Genomic DNA, 25,951 nt, shown 5'->3' on the forward strand with positions numbered 1-25,951 from the left:
GGGTTTTCGAATTACCTTTAACCTTTTCACGTGATGGGTTCGTGCTATGTTGTTCATGGGTCAAAACTTCTGCTCTACTGGCTTCGTACGTCTCTCTCCGGTTCGACGCCTGAGCCTCGTGGCTTCGGTTTACTCGCGCGCGCTCGAGCTGGCTATACGTTGTTGAGTCGAGTAGTGGCGGAGAGAAGGAAATGCAGGAAGGCGGCGATTTTAGGGCTTGGTCGAGCAAAGAGAGAGCTAAGAGAGAAAGAGATGGTAGAGATTGGATGAAAGAAAAGAAGAGACGTGCTAATTTGAGAGACAGTGAAAAAAAGAATCGGTTTCAGAGTTAAAACGAAAAAAAACATCGCCTAAACCAAAATATTAGACGAAAAAGAAGTTGGAAATTTTTCCCTCTAAATTTTTTTGACTTTTGGGTGCGACTTTGTCGCACCGGATAGTTTTTTTTACTATTGGGTGCGACTAGTCGCACTTGATACTCAAAAGCAAAAACAATTTTTAGCGAAATTTTTTATACTTCGGGTTGACAATCTGGTGCGACTAGTCGCACCTGAAAGTCATTTAGATGCGACTTTTAGGTGCGACTAGTCGCACCTAATAGTCATGCGCATCAGAAAACCAAATTTGTAGTAGTGAAAGCCTGACTGGTGGCAAAGGGTTACAATCAATTGGAAGGGGTTGATTATGTGGAGACCTTTTCTCCAGTTGCCAAACTTGTGAGTGTCAAGTTGCTTCTTGCAATTACTGCAGCTGATCGTTGGCACATGGTCCAACTAGACATCAATAACGCCTTCTTGAATGGAGATTTGTTTGAAGAAGTTTATATGGACCTGCCACAGGGCTATTTGACGCAAGAGGAGCGATCTCAACTTGGCGCACGGCCGGTTTGTCGGCTTCGATCACAAGTCTATTTACGGCCTTAAACAGGCTTCTCGACAGTGGAACATTAAATTCACTGCTGTTGTACATCAGCTGGGTTTCGTGCAATCTCAGGCTGATCACTCACTTTTCACACGTGGTGAGGGTGCTCATTTCGTTGTCATCCTGCTATATGTCGATGGCATTATCCTTGCCGGTCCAGATTTACCTGCTATTGAGTCTGTCAAGCTATCTCTGGGTGCTTTGTTCAAGCTTAAGGACCGTGGTGACTTGAAATATTTTTTGGGGTTGGAGATAGCTCGTTCCTCTGATGGCATTGTTGTGTCCCAGAGACAGTATGCCTTACAACTTCTTGAGGATTTTGGTTTCTTGCATGCCAAGCCAGTTCATACTCCGATGACCCCTCGTGTTACTTTGACTCATGATGATGGTGAGCTTCTTAGTGACCCTACCCATTATCGCAGGCTCGTTGGCAAGCTCTTGTACTTGACCATCACTCGCGTTGATATCACTTTCAGTGTGCACACTCTGAGCCAATTTATTGCAGCTCCTCGTATGCTTCATCTACAGGCTGCTCATCATTTGCTCTGAGACACTAAATCACAGCCTGGCTTAGGATTACTTTATCCTTCCTCGTCCTCTATGCAGCTCAAAGCTTTTTCGGACGCTAATTGGGCCACCTGCCATGATTCTCGCAAATCCATCACTGGTTTTTGCGTCTTCTTAGGCGAGTCTTTGATTTCCTGGCGTTCCAAGAAACAGACCACTGTGGCCAAATCGTCGGCTGAGGCTGAATATCGTGCCATTGCTGCCGCCACTAGCGAGGTAATTTGGCTCCGTCAATTGCTCGATGCCTTCAGGATCAAGCAATCTTCCAAGCCTGTGTTGTTTTGTGATAACTTGGCTGCTATTCATATTGCCACGAATCCGGTGTTTCACGAGCGTACCAAACACATCGAGATAGATTGTCATTTCATTCGACACCATCTCAACCACGGTGCATTGAAGCTGTTGCCGGTTCGGACACGTCAACAACTCGCTGATCTGCTGACTAAGCCCCTTCCAGCTCCACTGTTGAGGTCATTGATGTCCAAGCTGTCTCTACACAACATGTATCGTCCACCTTGAGGGGGCGTATTTACATATACACGTGTCACTCCCACATTGGGCTGTGCTATCATGTTAGTTATCACTGTATATAACCAACTTTGTAGAATTCATTCAGACTAATGAGAATTCTCTCGATCTAGCTTCATTTGAGCAGATCTAAAACTCTTTCTCTCTCGGTGATTGACCGTAATAGAATGTATTATCGTCATATCCAGCAAAATGAATGGTGAATTTTCTGTAAATGAGAATGAGAAAACTTGACCCTGTTGAAGGCTATAACCTTGCCAATTTCTCCCAAAACATAAATTCGAAGCCAATTGCCAATTTATTTTTCATTTTCCTTCCATGCGTTCAAAACTCTAATGTGTAATTTCCTTCATTTTCCTTCATCAAAGATTGTCTACATTGAGTCGAATGGGGCTGATAAGGAATCTGTTGACAGGTTGCATTTCTCATTAATAATTAGTCTATTCTTAGTTTCCTTAATGTTGATTAAACGTCGAATCTGTTAGGTATTAGTTGTATGACAAGGCGATCTCACTCACCTAATCTATTTTCTTTTTTTTTTTCTTCTTAGTTTCTTAGTTGGCTATTGTTGTGAGAGGGGAGAAGGTGGAAAATGACATCAACTAATAACAATTTTGATATTTGGGATCAAAATAAGTCAAATTATGCTTTTTTTACACTTTTACTAGTAACTGTATACCTATATATCTACGACTGTTATTATTTGTAAATTTATAAGTCTATAATTTATGACAACTGTATATTTTCATATCTACAGTTACTAATAGAAGTGTCCAAAAACATTGTTTAATTTATTTAGGTCCAAAGTTTCAAAATTGCTACTATTTGTAGCCATTTCCCAATGCCATATAAATTGATAGAAGAGTTCCGAGCATTTCTCACTTGGAAGGTCCGAATTTAGGTCAGACTGCACAACTTGAAAGGTTCACGTACTTGTCATACATATAGTATGATTTACTAGGAGAGAGAGGTCCATTTAGAATCATGATCAAAACTAAAACATAAAAGATATGTGAAACTTGAATCTATACACAAAACTCCGCGTCTATGTTATACAAAATAAAAAATTGAAAACTATACCCATCTGCGCCACCACGGATATAAATAACCTAAACTATTTCTTGAAGCATCAAATTTTATAAGAAAAAAAAAATAACATTGAATTTTCCCAAAAAAAAAAAAATTAAATAAACTTGAAATTTTTCAGCAATAAAAAGAAAACCTTCGAATTGTACTTAAATTACCATCAAATTCTTCAAAACAGTCATTAAATTTTCCACACACATACACAATAAATATAACATTTATCAGACCATAAACTCGCACCATAAATAAATTAATTAAAAAACAAACTTTACTGACTTTTTGACAGCACCATTAAAATACCCCTTGTTACAAATCACGCATCTTATAATTAATATTACTTATTTCACATATAAATTCAAATGCCACATAAATTCACTTTTCTTACAACCATACAAGAGGCCGACAATTAGATTGTTACCAATTATTCTCCTTGTATTAGAAAGACATTAAAACATGTTTTTGTATAGAGCTATAAAGAGACAGGGAAGCGGGATAATAAACTCACCCGTTTATTAGAACGAACAAGTAACAGCAGATCTGAGCTTAGTTCTAAATCGTGGAGGACCATGAATTGGACTCAACCCAGTTGAAAGCAATGGGGCTCAAGAAAGCGTCAGGAATTCCGAATGAACTGACCAATGCAAGAGCGTGCGGTCGGAGCTCGCTGCATAGTCTCATCACTTCTTTTCTGACTAAAGCTGCCTTTTCTGTGCACAAGAGGCCGTATCGGAGGAACGCTGAATCTTCTTCCATGCAAATTAGAGCATACAACGACTTCAAAGTTCCTAGCACGTTCTGCACGGATCAACAGGAAAAACTTCAGTAAAAAATCAAGCTTATCTACTGAATTATAAACGGCACCTAGCATTTCGAAGTTCTTAACAAATACCCACGTACAAAATAGTTCATAAATTATCCAGTAAATAATATGATGAAAGTTCAGATAAATTATTAATATAGTATCAATAATAACACACAAACATTGTCAGGCCTGAACACCAGTGTATTAGATTTTAAAATCGTCAACGGTAAAATTGGAGTCATTTGGTATCGTTTACGGTACCACCATGTAAATATAGTATCTCTCCCATAGAGTAAAAAATCCGAAATGTGTTTAAGTTGTTTCCAAACTCGAACTTTTCTGCCATTTTATTGTAGATTGTACAATGAGTTTTGTTACCTTTAAGGAACCAGCGGGTACTCTAGCCTCGGCGTCCAGGATAGTCTGCAATATCATTCTATCCGAGCAAGCTCTGCCTAAATCTTCTGCGAGCTGATAGCTCTGTTCCAATGAAAGGTAAGGAAAAAAGGTGAGACAGGTGACAAAGATTATAGAGAAGACAACTGTTTTAGTAAATAATAAGAATTATCACCAGAGTAAATGCCTTCTCTTTGCTCTCCCCGAGTTTTAGCAGTTGAGACACTTCTGCCACAAAAAGTTCCAATAGACGTCGCTCTCTTAAGCAGAATGCATCCATCTGTGATTTGTTAAAGTGATGATATATACGTCAAATTATGATAACTTCCTACAAAAGTAATCTGCATAGAAAGGTAGATGTTACCTGAAATTGGCTGTTTCTCAGAGCAGAGCTTGTAAGATGCGAAGGAAGAACGGGGCAGGCATTGTTCATGTGTTCTAAGCCCAATTCTTTAAATGGTTTATTTCTCTTCTGAGCCGTAATATATTCTCCATAAAGTGCCTTGCTTACCTGAAATACAACTAAAAAATCTGAGTGCTAGGTAACCTTCATAGGATAAGAATATGCAAAAATAACAAATACATCCCTGGGTTGAGTCATTTTTTCTTCTTGCATTTTTAAATGTTAAATATATAACCCTACAGTTATCAATTGGTTCGAATACATCACCGGGACCAACTTTTTATATCTAGAATATGCTAAAAGTAAGTGTGTGTGTGTGTGTGTGTGTGTGTGTGTGTGAAACATAAGTAAATCACGGAATTTTGTGGAATTATTATATCTGGCTCTGGCTGGGCATAATTTGAAAATAGATCATTTAGTTACAAAATAAGGGCCCTACCGCTAGATCAACAACTCTTAGGTTTTAGATGCATATCCTCTGTTGTCTCAATGGGTTGGCAATTTACGAAAGCCTATTGTAGTTGTACACTTTTACTCGATGTTTGGTCATACGAATTTTAATTTGTTCATTAACAGCCTAGATTAATAAAAAACTTCAGCGTAGTCGGAGTTACGCATTCAATCTTTTCTTTCAATCACATGCGCATCTTAATGCATGTCTCGCCTAGTTGTGTTACTTACGATTTTTTGTCCACAGTCTTAAGATATCAAATGCCCATATGTCCATTTTCATATTCATAATCAAGTATTCAGTAGCATTCCGTGAAAAAGAAATCGGTACCTGTTGCATGAGGACATTGTTGTCTCCCTCAAAAGTCGACTGCACATCATGTTCACCTTTTAAAACACCGACGCGATTTTCTGACTTTAGACCTTGCCCTCCACAAGCTTCGCGGCACTCCTGCTTGTAGACAGCTTGATTTAGATCCTATGTCTCGGGATAGACCATGGCCATTCCCTTTGTTTCTATATAATTAATCGTTCATTAAAGAGTACTTGATAACTGACCTGCAGAGTTCGCATATTATGCCAAGTAAGTGTAGCCTTGAAAGCACTAGACACAACATGGATTGTTTTGTTTGTCTGCGGTGTTCTCTTCATATATATCATTTTTAAGTGATTTCCCGCAAAAGTCATGGCGTATCTGAAGGACAGGAACCAAATATTCAAGTCAATTCAAGAATAATAAGGAGATCGCTGGTTCGTTCTCAAGTATATGCATGGTGCAGATAAGAATTCTATTGAAGCTAATTAATATTCCACACAAGGTTATTGAATGTAATGAAATATAGGTAACAACATGTCTGGAAGCTTACGTTTTAGCAAGAAGTGGTATGAGTCTCCTTTGATGACTGGGATAATCAAGCAATAGAACTTCGGGCCCATTTGGTACAAGAGAAAAAGCCCTCCTTGACAATGAGTAACGAATGGCAATGGCCAAACCAACCTGATGGGGAACGGATTATATCAAAGCAGAGACAAGTCTGATCTGAAGATAATAAGGAATCAAGTCTATAACATCTTACTTTTGACTGGTATATTGCACTAACTGCAATATTTACACGCCCAGAAGTCAGGGGAGCCAAGAATGCTGCAAACCTCTGAATAAAAGAAATATGATTAAGATTGTAAATAAATATAAAGTAATAATCAAAAGATGTTCAAGAAAGTACCTGATCTGGGTCTTTTATCGCACTCAAATATTGGCCATCTGGGGAAACATCAGCAACTGAATTCAATAGATTTTCTCGCGGAATCCGCACGTTGTCAAACCTGAAAACAATAGTACAAAGTTCTCCAACTCAATTTTTTTGGGTTCTCGAATAATATACAAAATAACATGAATACCAGACAGTTATGGTCACGCTATTACCATATCCGACCATTATCAACACCATTTAAACCAATTTTGTGACCACAATCCGCAGTTCGGATATTGGGACAGACATTTCCATCCTCATCCCTGATTTGAGCTATAAACGCATGCACTCCCTGGTTGCTCCCGTTAATTTCGAGCTGTGAAAAGACTATCGTGTGTGTCGCATGCTAAACACAAATTAGAATACGAATCATATTAGTGAATAAATGCGACTCCGAAAGGGCCATGTAAGACACGAATAAACTAAAAAAAATTATAAAAAAATAAAAACTAATACACAAATTTAAATAATCCATTTTTACTAGTAATAATACTCACATTAGCTGCTCCACCAATCCAGTACTTCTGAGCTGATTCACAAGGAGTGTTAATAACAAACTCGCCTGAATGTCTATCATAAGTCGTCACTGTTTCAATTCCTCGAACCTGGAATAAAAATCAAGTCCTAAGCTTATAAGAAAAGAAAAAATCATTCTAAAATATAGAGCTACACGGTTTTTCTTTTTCCTCTCTCATATACTAAATTTTTAACAAACAGTACTTCCGTACATTACTTCCATGGCCCAACTCAGACATTGCAAAACAGCCTTTGATTGCATAACTCTCAGTGTCCCTAAGCCACTTCTCGTGGTGTTGTTGCGTCCCGAAGAACTGAATAGCCCCGCCCCTGAAGTGAATTGAATGTATAGCATCAAAATTCAAATCTCACCACCACTACAGATTTTTCATTACAGCAGAAAACAATCCATATCACCAAATCATTAAACATCGTAACATCAACAATTTTAGTATCTATTGGATAAACTATAACTAAATTCTTACTAGTATATTTACCACAAAAAGAAGTGAACGCCGAGCTTAATACCGAGCGAATGATCATAGATCCCGAGGACCTCGAATAACGCGAACTTTCTCAGCTCGGAATCGATTCCCGTGTCCGTGAGCCATCCTTTAAATACGCCGCGATCCAACAGATACGAAATCCTCTTCATCGTCATCTCTCTCTGCTGTTGCATCGTCTGATTGTAATCCGGCGAGACGAAGACTTTTCCGGCGACGATCCGCGGATTGAAGAGGTGGCTCTGAGTCATGAGGCCGAAGAGCCAGTCACGGTCCTCGAGGTTGTGCTCGTCTAGAAGAGACCTCATCGATTTGGGATCAAAATCGAAAAGCTCGGAGAGCTCCGGCGGAGAGTAATTGAGGCACGGACTGGCGATCAGGCTCGACTCCGACGAAGTTTGGAGACGGAGATGGTTGGAGAGGACTCTGGTCCGCCGCGAAACGCTATCCATGTTTCTCAAAGGTCCTTTAATGGAGTCAGGGTTCTCCAAAGTTTACTTCAGAGAAAAGAATAAGGCTTGGGGTTATCGGAGACTGGAAAATATTAAAATGATGAGAGACTATTTTTGTTCTTCGTCTTTAAATTGAGAAATTGGTTTTATCAGGAAAAAAAAAAAAATTTGAGAAATTGTTTTAAAGGAAATTAAAATAAGAAAGGTTCGCTGGACTTAAGAGAGGTAATGATTAGAATAAAGAAGTTTGCTTAGTCAATTAAATCTGTTAGATAACATCAGACAGGTACATAGCGTAAACTAGTTGAAGAACTTAGCCTTACATTCATTTAATCAAAATAAGAATGTTCTTAAAATAAATATATATATAAAAAAAAAAAAAAAAAAAAAAAAAAAAAAAAAGACACTAGAGCATGTGAGTTCTGGAAGGAATAACCGATGGCACGTGATTTGAGTTGTTGTCATCTTATCTATGTTGTTGGTTAGTTGGGACACGTGGCATTGACGTAGATGGTATATTTATTCCTATTATCAATGACCGTGTCAATGATAAACATAGTAAGAAAAAACGACAAAAATAGTAAAAGTTTTTTTTTCCCCCTAAAACGTATAAATATTACATGAAAATAAAAGGACAAAAAAAGTATTAACTATAAAATTTTAGAGGAAATGGCGGCAAAAAAACCCAATATTTTTGGGTTATTACACTTATGTACCCAACGTTTAAAATTGGTGGGTAAAGTACCCAAACCCAAGAAGTTACTACTCCGTTGGTACCTTGGACGTTAAAAATGAACGGAAGGCGACATGGCTGCATCTTAGGATACTTGTGAGAATTTTTTGTATATTAATTACCTAAAAAATCAAATAAAACATTGCAAAATACATTGTAAAAAAGAAAAAGAAAAGAATGAATGGAAATAAAACAAAGCTCTCCTCTCAGTAAAAAAAAAAACAAAAAACAAAGGTCTCCTCCGCAATGGAGAGGAGTCTGATTCCAATACCCAAATCAGAGTCCTATATCATATACACACACACACAATACCAGAAATGAAAAAAAAAAAAAAAAAAAAAAAAAAAAAAAAGAAATACCCAGCAGGATTAGTAGCATGTGGTGGTGACAGCGGAATCGCTTTCCACGCTGCGTCAGTCGATATGCATATCCGTCCTCGCGAAGAGCCTCCAATGCTCGTGGATTTTGGCTCTCCATATTTTCTTGAAGTTCGTTTTTTCTTCTCCGAAGCTATCTCTCTCAATCACCCAATAGGTGCTCTTTACCGAGAATTGTCCTGAATTCGTTCCTCCCCACACAATTTTGTCTCCGAGGATTCCAGGGAGGGGACGAATTTTCAGAATCTTCCTCGCTAAATCTGGAGAGAAAATATGGTTTATGAGCGGTGGGGCATTCTAGGTGCCAAAAGAGTTTCTGGACCAATGGATTGAATGGAGCTCGGTTGAGCGGCAACTCGAACCACGGAATCCAGGCATCGTTCCACGCATCCACGGCGTGACCATCACCGATAACCCATCTAGCTCCCCGATGAAGAACCTGGGTGGTCGAAACTAAACCACAGAGTCATTCTGTGGTGACCATTAATTCTTTTATTTTATTTTCTTTTCTTTTTTACAATGTTTTATTTGATTTTTTAGGTAATTAATATACAAAAAATTCTCACAAGTATCTTAAGATGCAGCCACGTCGCCTTCCGTTCATTTTTAACGTCCAAGGTACCAACGGAGTAGTAACTTTTTGGGTTTGGGTACTTTACCCACCAATTTTAAACGTTGCGTACATAAGTGTAATAACCCGAAAACATTGGATCTTTTTGCCGTCATTTCCCCAAAATTTTAAGAACTACCACATCATAGTATTTATCCATTTAAAGATGATCGTTTATCACCGTCAGAATTAGGTTGTATAAAAGTTAACTAAAAATTAACTAAACCGATAATTAAATTGACATTTCGTAGTTCATCTTTTATCAATTTGTCAGACCGCCCACACGCTTTGAAAAAGAGTCAGCGTTATCTTTCTGTTTTTTGCTCAGAGGCGTTATCATCAGCTTGCACATGGATATTCGTGTGGATTTTCGAATTTCGAGGCAATATCTATTTATAATATTCGCTGCACGTAATGCTGATGTATACATTTTTCTAACCGCCATCACGTTTAGTTGTTTGTTGACTCTTTTTTTGTTTGTGATAATTTCAGTATCTCAAATACGTTAAATGATGAAGTTTTGAAAAGTATTTACCTTTTTACATAAATATTCTTGTATTTAACACGCATGTCAAATATCTTTCTCTTCGGTCTTGACTCTTGAGTATTATGTCCATCATGGTGCTAGAGAGAAATACAATGTCTGCGTGCTTTGTGTATTCATCGGCTAAAGGTCTTAGAATATTCTATCAAATGGCTTATGTAACAGTGAAATCATTGGACAATTAATTAATGGAAACGTTTAATCTTTATTTTTCTCTATATTTTAGTTATTTGTCTTTAGGCATATAACAAAGTGTAAGGGTATAAGTTCGTAATTTACCTTTATTGATTATTAGTCTAGGGTAGGTGATTATTAGTCTAGGGTAGGTGATTATTAGCTACCATTCTATGTGTTTTTATTACTTTTATTAATTATTTATTTATGTTTTACACTCGTTTATTACTATTGTTTGCAGTTTTTCAACTTATTATTAAGTATATTATTTCAACAACTGTACACTTATTTAGAAATTTCATCCTATTTATTGTATAAAATTATGTTTTATTATTTTTTATTGTACAAAATTACATAACCATAAGCAGCTTACTCTCTTGAGCAGTGTAAATCCATACAACAACATTATCAATTGTCATTTTGATGAAATTCAGGAGAAATTAAACGAAAAAAAATACAACTAAAAATAAATGATTTAATACAAAATTAAACAAAAAATTGGCTACATAATCCACATAAACGCTGACAATTGTGTTTTAGCCAACCTTTCGTTAATAATCTGTAAATAGTCAATATGCTTACGTGGCATCTTATTAATTGACTTTTTTTACACATTTGCCCTTATTAATTCGGTTCCTAATTATAATTTAGGCAGTTTTCTTTTTTAATCAAACCGATTAAGAAAGTAGTTAACGTGTTTTTTTTAATTTTTGGACATGTGGATTTTGAAGATTTCAGTGGTTGAATTTTGATGGTTAGTTTCAATTTTCGTGGCAAAACATTAATATACAATCTGTGTTGTCGCAGTTTTTCGGACAACGATTTAGGAGTCGCAGACGGTTAGACCCAAGGCCGGACCAAGTGGTCTCGTCTCGACTCGAGCGTGTCGGGCTTGGTATCACAAGCCGTCCCTTAGCTGTAGGTGATCTCTATCTCGTCCAAGCACCTGAAACGTGAACAGAAAGGTGTGAACTACAAAGGGGAAACAGATGGGTTGCCTCTGTTTACCTCTCCGACGCTCAACATTAGTAGGATTGAGGTGGTTTGTAGAGGGTTTAGTGTTTAGAGGTCGAGACTTGAGAGAAACGAGCGAGTTACGAGTTCGACAGCGTTTCAGTACTCAAATTCGGATTACCTGGACTAGGGGATGGACCCCTCTATTTATAGGCGACCAAGGGACGTATTGAGGGTCCCTTGGCCGAGTGAGGCTGAGTCGGCCATCAGCCGAGTGAGGCTCGGCCGGCCGATGGCCGAGTGAGACGATGGCCGCCGAGGGAGATTCACTCGGCCAATGGCCGAGTGAAGGAATGGACGCCGGGTGAGCTTCACTCGGCCATTGGCCGAGTGAAGAGTCTGGGCCGAGAGAAGACTCACCCAGCGGCCGACCGAGTGAGCTGTTGGGCCGGCAGGGGGCTTCATTCGGCCTTCGGCCGATCGAGCGTGCTGCGCCGCCTGGGGCCTCACTCGGTCATTGGCCGAGTGAGCATGGTGGGCCGGCTGGAGACTTCTGTTGGAATCGATCTAGGGTTTAAGAAAAAGTTTAACGCTTCGTTAAGCGGCGGAATTTTAAAAATTTTCTTTTTAAGTAAAACTAGTTTTTACTAACCTAGACAAGAGCATGTACATGTAAATAAAAACTAATATGAGCTATTAAAGTTACTAACCTTTCTTGAAGCTTGAACCTTGTAGAAGCTTTTGGAAAGTTGCAACGCTCGTCTCCCCTCGCAGCACGTCTCTCTTCCTTTCCTCGGCACCTCGAGCAACCACGAAAGTTTCTATCACTAAATCACTCGAAAAGAAGGAATCAGTGAGTGGGCACTTTTAAACACTACGACTTGAGAACGAGTCTCGAAGTCGCAGAGCTAAACACTAGGTCGAGTGAGGACCTAGGTGCCAAGACAAGAAAAAATCGAAAATAAACTAGAGAGAGAGAGAGGATTTCGGCCACAAGTTCTAGAGAGAGAGTCTCTCAAATCTCTTAAACTTGGATGAATGAATTGTGAGGAAATGAGGCTCCTATTTATAGGAGAGGTCTCACCTTCAATAAGGTAGTTTCCTCTTCTATAGAATATCACATATTCATGAGAAAATATTGCCTTATTTCCTCATGAGTCACTCGGCCAAGGCAGCCTTCTAGAAGGCTTGGATTTGTTTCTTTTTTTGTTCCTTGCCTTGCCTTTGACTCACTTGGCCGAATTCCCTTAAGCATCCTCATGCAAATTTGTTTCCTCTTTTTCTTTTGGCAAGTATCTTGATACATTTATGCACAAAATATTCTCTCTTTCTTGGGTATTATGGGCGCCCAACATTTCTAGAAAAGACTCCTAGAATTTTCTTCACTTGTTCATGACAACATAAGAAAAGGCCCATTTAGAATTTTCAAATAAAATTCTTATGAAATGAAATTAATTCACAAGGCCCAATGATCAAGTCATGGCCGAGTGAAACATGTCACAAAATGACCTTGTCAAAAAATTTATTGACATTCATTTCATCCTTTGTCTCAAAAGACAAAAATACCCTTTTAACTATTTTCGTTCTTGTTTTGGCTTAGCTTCCAGTTTAACTATTCCTATCGATGTGATTCGTGACAGTGACCTCATGGACCCAAATGAACAAAGCTTTAGCTAAACACTTGGACTCAAAAGTTCACAAACCTTTTCCAAGTTTAGCTTAATGCCAACTGACTCCACTAAAGAGCTGACACTGAAAATCTCTCGGTTCAAATGAATTTATTTTCTACTCAAGAATTCGACCTAATTATGATGAGCGGATCCACTGAATATTATCTATGTTTACCCTTCATGAATGTCATCAGCTAGTCGGGATTTACTAAATTACCATTTTACCCTTCTAGCTGTTATTTCCTCAACTCCTTTGTCGCTTGTGAATAAGTTAGAAACAATGTATTGACGAGGAGCTAACAAGTCACATTGTTTCATCCAAAAGAGTCAGGACTCAATTTGGACACTGGCCAGTTCATTTATTCACATTCCAAGGAACAAAGCATGAGGTGACATACATTGCATTTCAGCAATCTTGTACATGAATTCCATATCTATGAGAACTTCACAAAGTTACTCATGACAGACTCACAACTTAGTACTTCACCAATAGGCCTTGTTCGGAATCACATAGTGAGTCCGAACTTTGACTTTCTCAAATGAGAATACTAAGGTGTGAAATGGCATGTCTCATTTCAGGATTAAGGTAAGCATGATGCAATTCATACATAGTGACTTCGAGACATAAGAGGTTAAATGGTTTGTTCTTATCTTGTCTCTAGAAGTGCACTGGTCAATTCAGTACCTTCGGAAGATACCTAGAAGAACTATAGAGTTCCTAACTCTCAATGCCTCATAACCAGACATCATAGATTCTTCTAACAATCATACTGAGGTCAATAGTCCTTTGACCCTAAGATTGCGAATATATCGTTTTAAGCAAACTACGAAGAGTTTGTTCATGCAAATCTACATTTGTCTCTTCGTAAGTTGTTTAGTTTGTTTATGGACTAAAAGACTATGGTTTTATCATAAAGCTTCAGACAAGGAAGATTGAATGAACGTTTCAACTTTTTATTAATGAATAAGCAATTACAAGCAAGAGTCTTCGTAAGACTATATGACATCAAATGTACATAAATAGACACTACTACTCTTCTTGTGGGCACCATTGACAACAAACTCCCACTTGACTCAAAGAAGATGTGAGTAGTCCTACATGCCTAATCCCTCTCGAAGTTGGTCGAAGACCATGTTCGCTAGGGCCTTGGTGAATGGATCTTCCAGAGATCTACTTCACCTCCACGTCTCCGCGTTGCGCGATCTCTCGAATCAAATGGTATTTCCTCTCAATATGCTTAGAGCGCTTATGGCTTCTAGGTTCCTTTGAGTTAGCGACAGCCCCACTATTATCACAATAAAGGGTCATGGGCTCGTCGACGTTTGGAACAATTTCCAAATACTTAAGGAACTTTCTAAGCCATACAGCCTCTTTGGATGCTTCACAAGCAGCCACATATTCTGCTTCCATTGTGGAGTCAGCAATGCAAGATTGCTTAATACTTCTCCACACAACAGCTCCACCATTAAGGATGAACACAGATCCCGAAGTGGATTTCCTGGAATCCTTATCCGCTTGAAAATCGAAGTCGGTATATCCCGTCATAGTCAGGTCAGTACCTGAGTATGTAAGCATCAAGTTCCTAGTTCTTCGAAGATACTTAAGAACATGCTTAACAGCAATCCAGTGCTCGGGTCCAGGGTTGGATTGGAAACGGCTAACTACGCCAACGGCGAAACAGATGTCAGGTCTAGTGCAAAGCATAGCATACATAAGGCTTCCTACGGCAGAGGCGTAAGGAATTTTCCTCATGTCTTCAATCTCTTGTGCAGTCTTGGGAGACTGGTCCTTAGAGAGTGAAACTCCATGCCTAAAGGGTGTTTGACCCCTCTTGCAGTCTTGCATCGAGAAGCGATCCATCACCTTATCAATATAAGATGCTTGAGAGAGCGACAGGGTCCGGTTTTTCCTATCTCGAAAGATTTGGATCCCCAGAATGTACGCGGCTTCTCCTAGATCCTTCATATCGAATTGCTTTGCTAGCCAGACCTTAACCTCAGATAACTTACCCACGTCATTATCAATGAGTAGTATATCATCGACATATAGTACCAGAAACACAACTTTGCCTTCGTGTATTAACTTGTAAACACAAGGCTCATCTATTGACTGTTCAAAGCCGAAGCTCTTTACAGTTTCATCGAATCTAATATTCCATGACCTAGATGCTTGCTTTAGTCCATAAATGGATTTAAGCAACTCACAAACCTTGGTCTCTTGACCTTTATCCACGAAACCGTCTGGTTGAGCCATGTAAATGCGCTCGTCAAGATTGCCATTCAGAAAGGCTGTCTTGACATCCATTTGCCAGATCTCATAGTCGAGAGCTGCAGCTATGGATAGGAGTATGCGGATGGATTTAAGCATCGCGACTGGCGAGAAGGTTTCTTCATAGTCAATCCCTTCTTGTTGGGTATAACCCTTTGCCACAAGTCGTGCTTTGAACGTCTCGACGTTCCCATCAGGACCCTTTTTCTTCTTGTATATCCACTTACACCCTACGGGTTTAATCCCTTCAGGAAGGTCTACAAGTTTCCAGACTTTGTTGACATACATCGAGTGCATTTCAACTTTCATGGCGTCAAGCCAAAGGTTTGATTCAGAACAAGCCATCGCTTGGCTATAGGAAACAGGGTCATCCATGTCGGAGACGGCTACAAGAGAGTCTCCATAAGACATGTACCTGTCAGGCTTTTGAGTAGCCCTCCCACTACGTCTAAGTACTACTTGACGAGATTCTGATGAGTTAGGTTGTGTTTCAGTTGGGGTAAGAACAGTTCTTACAGATGAGGTAGAAGCTTCCTCACCCAACTTTTCTTCAAGCACAATTTTGCTTCTAGGTTTCGCATCCTTCATAAAGTCCTCCTCAAGGAAACGAGCATTCGTGCTAACGAAAGTCTTATCGTCCTCGGGACTATAGAAAGTAAAACCTTTAGTTTCCTTCGGATATCCTACAAACAGGCACAATTCTGACCTACTAGCCAACTTGCTAGTCTTTTGCCTCAGCTCGTGTGCAGGGCAACCCCAAATTCGGATGCGGCCAAGATTCACTTTACGGCCAGTCCATCGTTCATAAGGAGTACCAGGAACCGTTTTGGACGGAACTTGGTTCAGAATGTAGGCGGCTGTTTCGAGGGCATATCCCCAAAAGGAAAGCGGGAGTGATGAGTAACTCATCATTGATCTAACCATCTCCATAAGAGTTCGGTTTCTTCTCTCTGACACTCCGTTTTGTTGAGGTGTGCCAGGCGCGGTAAGCTGAGAAGCGATACCTTCTTCTTTAAGAAAGTCATCGAACTCTCCAGACATATACTCACCACCTCGATCAGATCGAAGGGTTTTGATCACTTTGCCAGTTTGCTTTTCCACTAAAGCCCTAAAGACCTTAAATACGTTAAAGGTCTCGGATTTGTGTTTAAGCAAATAGACAAACCCATATCTTGAGTAGTCATCAGTGAAGGTAACGAAGTATTCGTATCCTCCACGTGCCTGTTGGTTGAGCGGACCACATACATCAGAATGTATTAGTTCCAGCAACTCAGTGGCTCTTCGACCCTTATCGGAGAAAGGTCGCTTAGTCATTTTTCCTTCTATGCAGGATTCACAAGTAGGTAGTGAACCTATTGCAGAGGCTTGGAGTGGACCATCCCTCACAAGTCTCTTAATCCTATCTAGACTGATATGACCAAGTCTTAAGTGCCAGAGGTATGTTGATTTTGTTAGATCGGAGGATTCAGAAAGTTTGATCCTCTTTGGCTCCCTAATTAGATCGTTATCTATTTCGGTGTCTAAAAGAGAAGGTTGAGTGGGATAGATGTAAAAAAGACCATTCTTCATACATGCATCAGTGACGAAAGAATTAGCAGGAAACGAAATACGAATTCCATTCTTAATGAACTTTAAACAATAACCTTGCTCAAGAAGACGAGCAACGGATATTAAGTTCTTCCCAAAGGTAGGAACAAAATAAACATTATTCAAGTTTAAAGTGCGGTCTTCAAAAGACAGCGTCACGGATCCCACAGCCTTCGCAGACACCAGGCTCCCATCACCCCATTTGAAACAGAACTCGCCTTCCTCTAAAATTTTGGTTTTCTTGAAACCATTCAAGGAACAACAAATATGGTTAGTAGCAGCGGAGTCAAGAATCCACGTTGATACATTATCAGCTACTAAGCATACTTCGGTAACTAGTACAATACTATGTTCCTTTGCTTTGAGATTGGCAGGACAGTTCTTCTTATCGGCCTTGTGAGGTCTCTTCACAGTTCCAGAGGCGGAGGCTTTTTGCTCAGTAGCATGTGCCTCTCCTTGATTCCTCTTTTTCTTAGTGAGACCTATAGCAGTGTGAAGTTCCTCCATAAGCTTGGTAACAGTGTACTCTAGCTTGTTTATGGAGTAGTTCATCTTGGAGGTATCAAGAGATGCGGGGAGAGTTTCTAAGATCATATCTATGATATTCTTCCCATCAGTCTCAGATCCTAGGATTTCCATTTTATTCAGAAAACTAATGATCAGTATCATGAAGTCTCCAACAGGAGTCCTAGCCTGCATATGACAGTTCATAAACTGTCGGACTCCTTGTAGCCTTGTTTGACGCCTTTGCCCTCCAAACATCTCAAGGAGATTGTAGAGCATGTCAGCGGCAGTCTCGAAGTCACGATGTTGCTCTTTCAGCATATTGTTCATAGATGCCAAGATATAGCACCTCACAATCTAATCGGATCGAAGCCAGGCCGCTAAGGCGTCATTGTCCTCTTGAGTTGAATCATCATTCGTCAGAGGAGGACACGGGGTGGTGAGTACCCATTTGTGCTTGTTAACGGTAGGTATTATGTCGAGGTTACGTTTCGAATCTACGTAGTTTTCGTTTTCGAGTTTGTTCGAGGAAAGAAAGATTGAGAGAGGGTTGAGAGACATATTGCCTATAACAGTTGAAACAAGTTTATGATTAGTCTTTGGTTTAGGATTTAAGTTTCATTAAGACTTTTGTAAAACCCAAAGGTGTTATAAACCAAACGATAATTTACTCCCTCAAGAGAAGGCCGCAAAAAATCTCCATTTATAAGTAAATGACACATCATTAATGCTAAGCCAAGATGTCAATACATCTATTTTGACTAGCCACCTTGTAAATTGGTTTGATCACTCATATCCTTTCGCAGAGCCTTAAGGAAGGATACTAGGGATTGAGCCTAAGTGTGCAACCAACCACTTAGTCCAAAAGATCAGCTTTGAAAAACAATCCCCCAAGGGGAGGCCTTGCCATCATTGCATCATTCTCGGACGTAGCTCATTGAGCAATGATCGAAGCAATAACGCCTTGGAGTACTCACATTTAAGTGAGGGTCGCAAGAGCGGCTCTTAGTCCCACGTTATTGCATCTTTCACTAGTGTTGGGGATCGCGGGTTACAAACAACGAATATAACCCTCCCACTTAGTTTTTGGAGTTGGTTCATCGACTCTTTTAAGTTCGGAAACAGATTTCCTAGTTAGAGAGCGACAGAGCGGACAACTAGAAGATAATCCTAGATCGACATGTTCAGAGCAGTATTAGTGCATAAAGGCACAAGGGACATACTCGATCTTTTCCTATTTTCTATTTCGGGAAAGTGCGTGAGGGAAGTGTGAACTTCAACTCACTCGAACACTTGAAAGTTTGAGATTACACATCTTTTTATTTTTCGGTTTTGTCTACAAAGAGACCTCCCACTCAAAATTTCAAGAGCATATAGATTTTGAACATATGTGATATAGATATAGTTTTGAAAACATTTTGAAAACTTATTTGATTTGGATGACAAAATATTTTCAAGTTTGAAAGTGAAAACGGTTTTTCAAAATTCAAACTTGTTTTGTAAAAATTCAATTTCAATTAAACTTTCAAAAATCAAAACATTTTAATCTTACACATCATGTTTATAATCATATGAAAAACATTTTTGCTCAAGAAAGTTTTCTCATTAGAGTTCTATAACTCATGGTAGTGGGGTTTGAAAATCCGGATTTCTAAAAAACTGGAGTTTCAGACAGCCGCGCACCTCGGAGTAAAATCGCCATAACTGGCGGCTCCAATGTCCTTTTGAGCCGAAACCGTGGCATTGGACAGAGGACAGACAGAGCTTTAATTTGATTCAAGAATCATTAAATTTCGATTTCTGAGCAGAGAGTTATGCCGCTTTTAATGCGGGTTTACATTCCAGCTCGAAGAAAAAGAAATAAATTAAAGCTTCGTCCTTTTAGGTGCGAAAAAGAATCTAGTGTAACGGAACGTTTTAAGATGTTGTTTAAAGCTTTTATATGTGTTTTATTAGCAAGGTAATAACATAGAATAAAAGAAATAACAACATGCATAAAACGATTCAAGTAAATAAACGAAACTAGCAAGAAAATAAAACTAGTCACAAAATTTACTCGAAAATTCTCAAACCTTTAAAACACGTTTTTCAATATAAAAAATTAAAAACTTTTAGAACTGATTCTAATGTGTTTTAACATCATCCCAAACTCATAGAAAATCAACATGGTTTTTAATTTAAAGGCATGAGCAATAAATTAAAAAAAAAACTAAGATTACAATTCTAACTTGTCACAAAATTAGTAAACTTTCGAAAACGATTTTCAAGCTCATAATTTAAAAACATGCACATGCATTCCTTTGACCATAGCTCTGATACCATTTGTTGGAATCGATCTAGGGTTTAAGAAAAAGTTTAACGCTTCGTTAAGCGGCGGAATTTTAAAAAATTTCTTTTTAAGTAAAACTAGTTTTTACTAACCTAGACAAGAGCATGTACATGTAAATAAAAACTAATATGAGCTATTAAAGTTACTAACCTTTCTTGAAGCTTGAACCTTGTAGAAGCTTTTGGAAAGTTGCAACGCTCGTCTCCCCTCGCAGCACGTCTCTCTTCCTTTCCTCGGCACCTCGAGCAACCACGAAAGTTTCTATCACTAAATCACTCGAAAAGAAGGAATCAGTGAGTGGGCACTTTTAAACACTACGACTTGAGAACGAGTCTCGAAGTCGCAGAGCTAAACACTAGGTCGAGTGAGGACCTAGGTGCCAAGACAAGAAAAAATCGAAAATAAACTAGAGAGAGAGAGAGAGGATTTCGGCCACAAGTTCTAGAGAGAGAGTCTCTCAAATCTCTTAAACTTGGATGAATGAATTGTGAGGAAATGAGGCTCCTATTTATAGGAGAGGTCTCACCTTCAATAAGGTAGTTTCCTCTTCTATAGAATATCACATATTCATGAGAAAATATTGCCTTATTTCCTCATGAGTCACTCGGCCAAGGCAGCCTTCTAGAAGGCTTGGATTTGTTTCTTTTTTTGTTCCTTGCCTTGCCTTTGACTCACTTGGCTGAATTCCCTTAAGCATCCTCATGCAAATTTGTTTCCTCTTTTTCTTTTGGCAAGTATCTTGATACATTTATGCACAAAATATTCTCTCTTTCTTGGGTATTATGGGCGCCCAACATTTCTAGAAAAGACTCCTAGAATTTTCTTCACTTGTTCATGACAACATAAGAAAAGGCCCATTTAGAATTTTCAAATAAAATTCTTATGAAATGAAATTAATTCACAAGGCCCAATGATCAAGTCATGGCCGAGTGAAACATGTCACAAAATGACCTTGTCAAAAAATTTATTGACATTCATTTCATCCTTTGTCTCAAAAGACAAAAATACCCTTTTAACTATTTTCGTTCTTGTTTTGGCTTAGCTTCCAGTTTAACTATTCCTATCGATGTGATTCGTGACAGTGACCTCATGGACCCAAATGAACAAAGCTTTAGCTAAACACTTGGACTCAAAAGTTCACAAACCTTTTCCAAGTTTAGCTTAATGTCAACTGACTCCACTAAAGAGCTGACACTGAAAATCTCTCGGTTCAAATGAATTTATTTTCTACTCAAGAATTCGACCTAATTATGATGAGCGGATCCACTGAATATTATCTATGTTTACCCTTCATGAATGTCATCAGCTAGTCGGGATTTACTAAATTACCATTTTACCCTTCTAGCTGTTATTTCCTCAACTCCTTTGTCGCTTGTGAATAAGTTAGAAACAATGTATTGACGAGGAGCTAACAAGTCACATTGTTTCATCCAAAAGAGTCAGGACTCAATTTGGACACTGGCCAGTTCATTTATTCACACTCCAAGGAACAAAGCATGAGGTGACATACATTGCATTTCAGCAATCTTGTACATGAATTCCATATCTATGAGAACTTCACAAAGTTACTCATGACAGACTCACAACTTAGTACTTCACCAATAGGCCTTGTTCGGAATCACATAGTGAGTCCGAACTTTGACTTTCTCAAATGAGAATACTAAGGTGTGAAATGGCATGTCTCATTTCAGGATTAAGGTAAGCATGATGCAATTCATACATAGTGACTTCGAGACATAAGAGGTTAAATGGTTTGTTCTTATCTTGTCTCTAGAAGTGCACTGGTCAATTCAGTACCTTCGGAAGATACCTAGAAGAACTATAGAGTTCCTAACTCTCAATGCCTCATAACCAGACATCATAGATTCTTCTAACAATCATACTGAGGTCAATAGTCCTTTGACCCTAAGATTGCGAATATATCGTTTTAAGCAAACTACGAAGAGTTTGTTCATGCAAATCTACATTTGTCTCTTCGTAAGTTGTTTAGTTTGTTTATGGACTAAAAGACTATGGTTTTATCATAAAGCTTCAGACAAGGAAGATTGAATGAACGTTTCAACTTTTTATTAATGAATAAGCAATTACAAGCAAGAGTCTTCGTAAGACTATATGACATCAAATGTACATAAATAGACACTACTACTCTTCTTGTGGGCACCATTGACAACAAACTCCCACTTGACTCAAAGAAGATGTGAGTAGTCCTACATGCCTAATCCCTCTCGAAGTTGGTCGAAGACCATGTTCGCTAGGGCCTAATCCCTATCGGAGAATCAGTGATTCGGGACAGCTTCGACTGTTCCGGCGTCGACTTCCCGAGTTCTCTTTCGTTCGCGAGCTTTAGAGGTCTGAGGAAACGTTTCGGTATCCCGGAGTCCGTGTCGCTACTGCGACCATTACCTGAAGATCTCCCCACTCGTCCTCGGAAGGGATACGCCGCCGTCCACGAGGCTAGTCTTCGCGGGGGGTTGCGACTACCTTTTCAGCCCGTGATCCAGGACCTTCTAGCTCGGCTCGGTGTCCATGCGGCCCAGATGTCTCCATCCTTTTACCGTATGGTGGCTGCCTGCCACATGATGCTGCACCGAGCGAAAGGTCGAACCGTGACGGCCGACGACATCAGGAATCTCGTGGCCGTCTTCGATGTTCCCGGGAAACCCGGCTTCTACAAGGTTCAGCACCGGAAGCGATTCCCCATCCTCACCAAGCTGACCTCGAAACACCGATACCCTTGGGTGTGGGTGTCCGAATCTGCCTTCGGGACGGCACCTCTCGCCTTTGGCCCCGTCGCTGAATTCCCGGCCGACTATGGCATCGAGAGCTCCGAACTCGCGCTCGTGATCGGAGCGGTCCCCGACTCGAGGCGGCAAGGATCGCTTTTCGAGTCCCCGGACCTTATGGCGAGGACTGGGTGGTTCGTGCCTAGTGACGATGTTCCTTTGTGCCCTGGCCTCGACGCGGGGGCCACGGAGGATCCCGAGTCCGAGGCGGGGGGTTCGTCAGCTCCTTCCCCCGATGCGGGGGTTACTGGCCGCGCATATACTTTCGCGTTATCGTGCTATTATTGTTTTCCATTATTTGTGCTTATCGTTATGTTTTAACTGACATACGCTCTTCTCTCCTCTGTAGGAACCATGGCTCGGCGTCATCGACCGCGCACACAAATGCCGAGAGCAACGCCCACTGATGATGCTACGATCGCGGCCCGCCCTCCAGCCGAGGCCCGTCGCGGGGGGTCGCCATCGCGGGCGAGGAATGAAGCGATCTCCTCCAACAAGTGACCGTCGTCGTCGGCTTCTCTCGGGTCACCGTCCGGACACAAACGCGCTCACACGTCGACGGTGTCAGACAGCTTGGACTCCATGCTCTTAGCGGAGGCGGCAGAGTTGATAGACCAGTGCTCCCGAGGGATCCTTGAGACCTCCTTGCGGGATTTCAAGGGTCTGCTGACAACGAGCGATCTTGAGCACTTCCAGAACGGGATCGGCGACGCCCGAAAGGTATGACTCGTTTTCATGTGTTATGTATGGTTGTCGTGCTTATTGTGATTATCCGTGTTTCCTTCGTTTCCACAGATGCTCGCGCGCCAAGAGCGGAGCGACCGCATTCTCCGAGATATGCTACGACGCATGCAGATCATGGAAAAGGAGAAGACGAGTATGACGGCCGCGCACGCTGCCGCCCTAGCGGGGGTTCGCACCGCCCAAGAGTTTGAGGCGCTCGAGAAGGAGCTGGAGCGAGCTCGCGGAGAATCGGCCGCCGAGAAGGCACTTCGTGAGAAGGCGGAGCAAGCGGCTGACACCTTTCTGGGGGAAACGAAGAAACTCCAGGCGGCACTCTCGAGCCGGGATGCGGAGCTGAGCATCGTCCATGCTCGGCTATCGGCGAGCGAGATTGCTCGGGTTAAGGTCGAGAGGGAGAGGGATACCCTTCGGACGGAGATGCAGACCCTTGCCGAGGAGAAGGAAGACGCCGTGCGATCCAAGACTGACTTGGAGGACGACTGGGACTTGGCGTTGGAGGCAGCTCGTTACGAGGCGGCCAGGCGAGTTCGGGAAGCGACCGCGAAGGAGAATGCGTCTCGCGGGACCACGTTTTCCTTTTTCAACACCATGTTCCCTCCTTACGATGACGAGCTGCCGGAGGACGACCCGCATCCACGAGTCCCCGCCGAGGCTGCGCAATCGACGACCCATCAGCCGGATGGAGGAGCCGTTGGCGGGTTCGGCGCTTCTTGCCCCGAAGAAGATGAGGAGCAGATCAATTTCAGCTCGGAGTAGCCAACTTTTCTTTAGTTCTTCGCGCAACTGTTTAGCGCTTACGTATCGTTTGCTTTCGGATTCTCATTCGTTCGGCATGCATCGTACTTTCTTTGTTTTTATCGCCGGTTTGATTGTGTGACATTGTCTTGCTTTGGTTGAAGTTTTTACATTCGTTATGCGTCTTATTTTCTCGATCTATCATGCTCAGTATATCGGTTTGCGCAATTTGAATAGTGCGTGTCTTACGAGCCCGGCTTACTATGCTTAGCGTGACCGGTTGGCACGGCTTACTGCCGCATTTGGCAACGAAGTTTCCCGCGGACGCTGGCTAGACCAGTTTCATCCGGCGGGTGCGATTTTCGGCCATCCATTCGTGACTCGCTGCCTATCGGCGTGCGCGAGATGGGTGGCCGTCGCGCTCATCCTTCGGCGACTACGCTACCTATCGGCGTGCGTATCGGGACGAGTTTGCAGTTCCCAGTGAGCGTGGTACTTGTTGGTACGCGTGTCACGTTTTGGGTTTTGACTGCCGGGATCGACAATCCGGTGCGCGGACGTGATCCATCGATGCCTTGCTGCCTATCGGTGTGCAAGGTGCATCGGTGCGCGAGAGGGTCGCAGCGAAAGACGTACGAGGCCGGAGGTCCGGTGCGCGGATCCAACTTGTCGACGTTTCGCTATCTCTCGGCGTACGGCCTCAACCCGTGCGAGAGCGTCGCACGAGGAGGGTACGGAGTCGGAGGTCCGGTGCGCGGATCCGATTTATGGGTGTTTTGTTACCGCTTGGTGCGTGAAAAGTGGAGTAGGCGGGCTTGTTACCCTCACCTTATCCTCCTTAGCCCCCCGAGTTTCTTGGGTGCTCGTAGAGGAGGCTAGAAACTAAGATACAATGTTTTGAAGTGAAATGTAATTCATTAAATTATTGAAATGGTTCAAAAATTACATCCCAGGCCGTTGGCCAAACTTGAAATTTTAAATTGTCTTTGCTAGAATCGAAAATTACATGAAAACAACAAAGCGAAAAAATGGGCGAATGAACATCTACTGATAATATTGCCGAAGGTGCGCAGCGTTCCACGGGTGTGTGAACACGAGTCCCTCCATGTTCTCGAGCTCGTACGTGCCGTTGTGGATGGCTCGGCGCACACGTTACGGGCCTTCCCAGGTGGGGCCTAGAACTCCCGCACCTTGCACCTTGGTGTTTTGGAACACCCTTCGAAGAACGAGGCTTCCGTCGGCGAACTTCCGCAGCTTGACCTTTGAGTTGTAGTATTTCTCGACTTCCTCTTTTGCGCAGCAAGTCGGGTGAGTGCGTCCGACCTCCTCTCGTCTATGAGGTCTAACTCGAGCCTGATCGCGTCGTCGTTGGTGGCTTCTTCGTACTCCTCGATGCGCAAGGTTGGTAGCTTGGTCTCGACGGGCACCACGGCCTCGACGCCGAATGCGAGAGCGAAGGGAGTTTCGCCGGTCGCATTTCGAGCGGTGGTGCGGTATGCCCATAAGACCATGGGGAGCTCGTCGGCCCAAGCCCCCTTTCTTTCCTCCAGCTTCTTCTTCAAGTTCTCTTTGATTGTTTTGTTAACCGCCTCGACTTGACCGTTGGCTTGAGGATGGCGGGGAGAGGAGAAAGTCTTGCTAACGCCCAGTTGTTCGCACATTTCTCGGAGGCGCGCGTTGTCGAATTGTTTCCCGTTGTCGGTTACAATTGACGCGGGGATCCCGAAGCGGCAGATGATGCTTTTCCAAACGAAGCTCGTCGTGTTCGCCTCAGTGATCTTCGCTAGCGGCTCAGCCTCTACCCACTTTGTGAAGTAATCGATGGCCACGATCGCGTGCTTGTATTGCCTCGGGGCCGTAGGTAGCTCGCCGATGAGGTCGATTCCCCACTTCGCGAAAGGTCGCGGCACAATGATTGGAACAAGAGGGCCGGTGCTTGACGCGGGATGTGGGCGAACCTTTGGCACTTATCACACCTTTTGGCCAACTCGTGGGAGTCCTTTTTCAAGGTCGGCCAAAAATATCCAAGTCTCAGTAGCTTCAATGCCAACGATTGCCCAGCGG

General features: G+C 41.6%; 1 protein-coding gene across 2 annotated transcripts in view; it reads right to left on the minus strand.

The window, feature by feature from the left end:
- The window catches only part of LOC149406918 (acyl-coenzyme A oxidase 3, peroxisomal-like), a 31,495-nt gene extending 23,360 nt beyond the window's left edge, over positions 1 to 8,135 (minus strand). Inside the window, exons 1-13 of one of the 2 annotated variants that reach the window (XM_089609899.1) lie at positions 7,417 to 8,076; positions 7,132 to 7,249; positions 6,901 to 7,008; positions 6,577 to 6,749; positions 6,377 to 6,476; positions 6,230 to 6,304; positions 6,020 to 6,150; positions 5,712 to 5,847; positions 5,485 to 5,604; positions 4,665 to 4,811; positions 4,476 to 4,580; positions 4,283 to 4,384; positions 3,268 to 3,897 (exon numbers count right to left, since the gene is read on the minus strand). In XM_089609899.1, coding sequence (XP_089466025.1) covers positions 3,652 to 3,897; positions 4,283 to 4,384; positions 4,476 to 4,580; positions 4,665 to 4,811; positions 5,485 to 5,604; positions 5,712 to 5,847; positions 6,020 to 6,150; positions 6,230 to 6,304; positions 6,377 to 6,476; positions 6,577 to 6,749; positions 6,901 to 7,008; positions 7,132 to 7,249; positions 7,417 to 7,874 — 2,019 coding nt within the window. In that variant the 5' untranslated portion in view covers positions 7,875 to 8,076 and the 3' untranslated portion in view covers positions 3,268 to 3,651. Of the gene's footprint in view, positions 1 to 3,267; positions 3,898 to 4,282; positions 4,385 to 4,475; positions 4,581 to 4,664; positions 4,812 to 5,484; positions 5,605 to 5,711; positions 5,848 to 6,019; positions 6,151 to 6,229; positions 6,305 to 6,376; positions 6,477 to 6,576; positions 6,750 to 6,900; positions 7,009 to 7,131; positions 7,250 to 7,416 lie in introns of those variants that run through there. The other variant, XM_089609892.1, reaches the window with a different exon arrangement.
- Between the last annotated feature and the right edge of the window lie 17,816 nt (positions 8,136 to 25,951).

The sequence above is a fragment of the Urtica dioica genome, chromosome 1 (genome assembly GCF_054948205.1).
Source record: "Urtica dioica subsp. dioica isolate 48M chromosome 1, U.dioica_male_clone48M_v1_H2, whole genome shotgun sequence".
Lineage (NCBI taxonomy): Eukaryota > Viridiplantae > Streptophyta > Magnoliopsida > Rosales > Urticaceae > Urtica > Urtica dioica.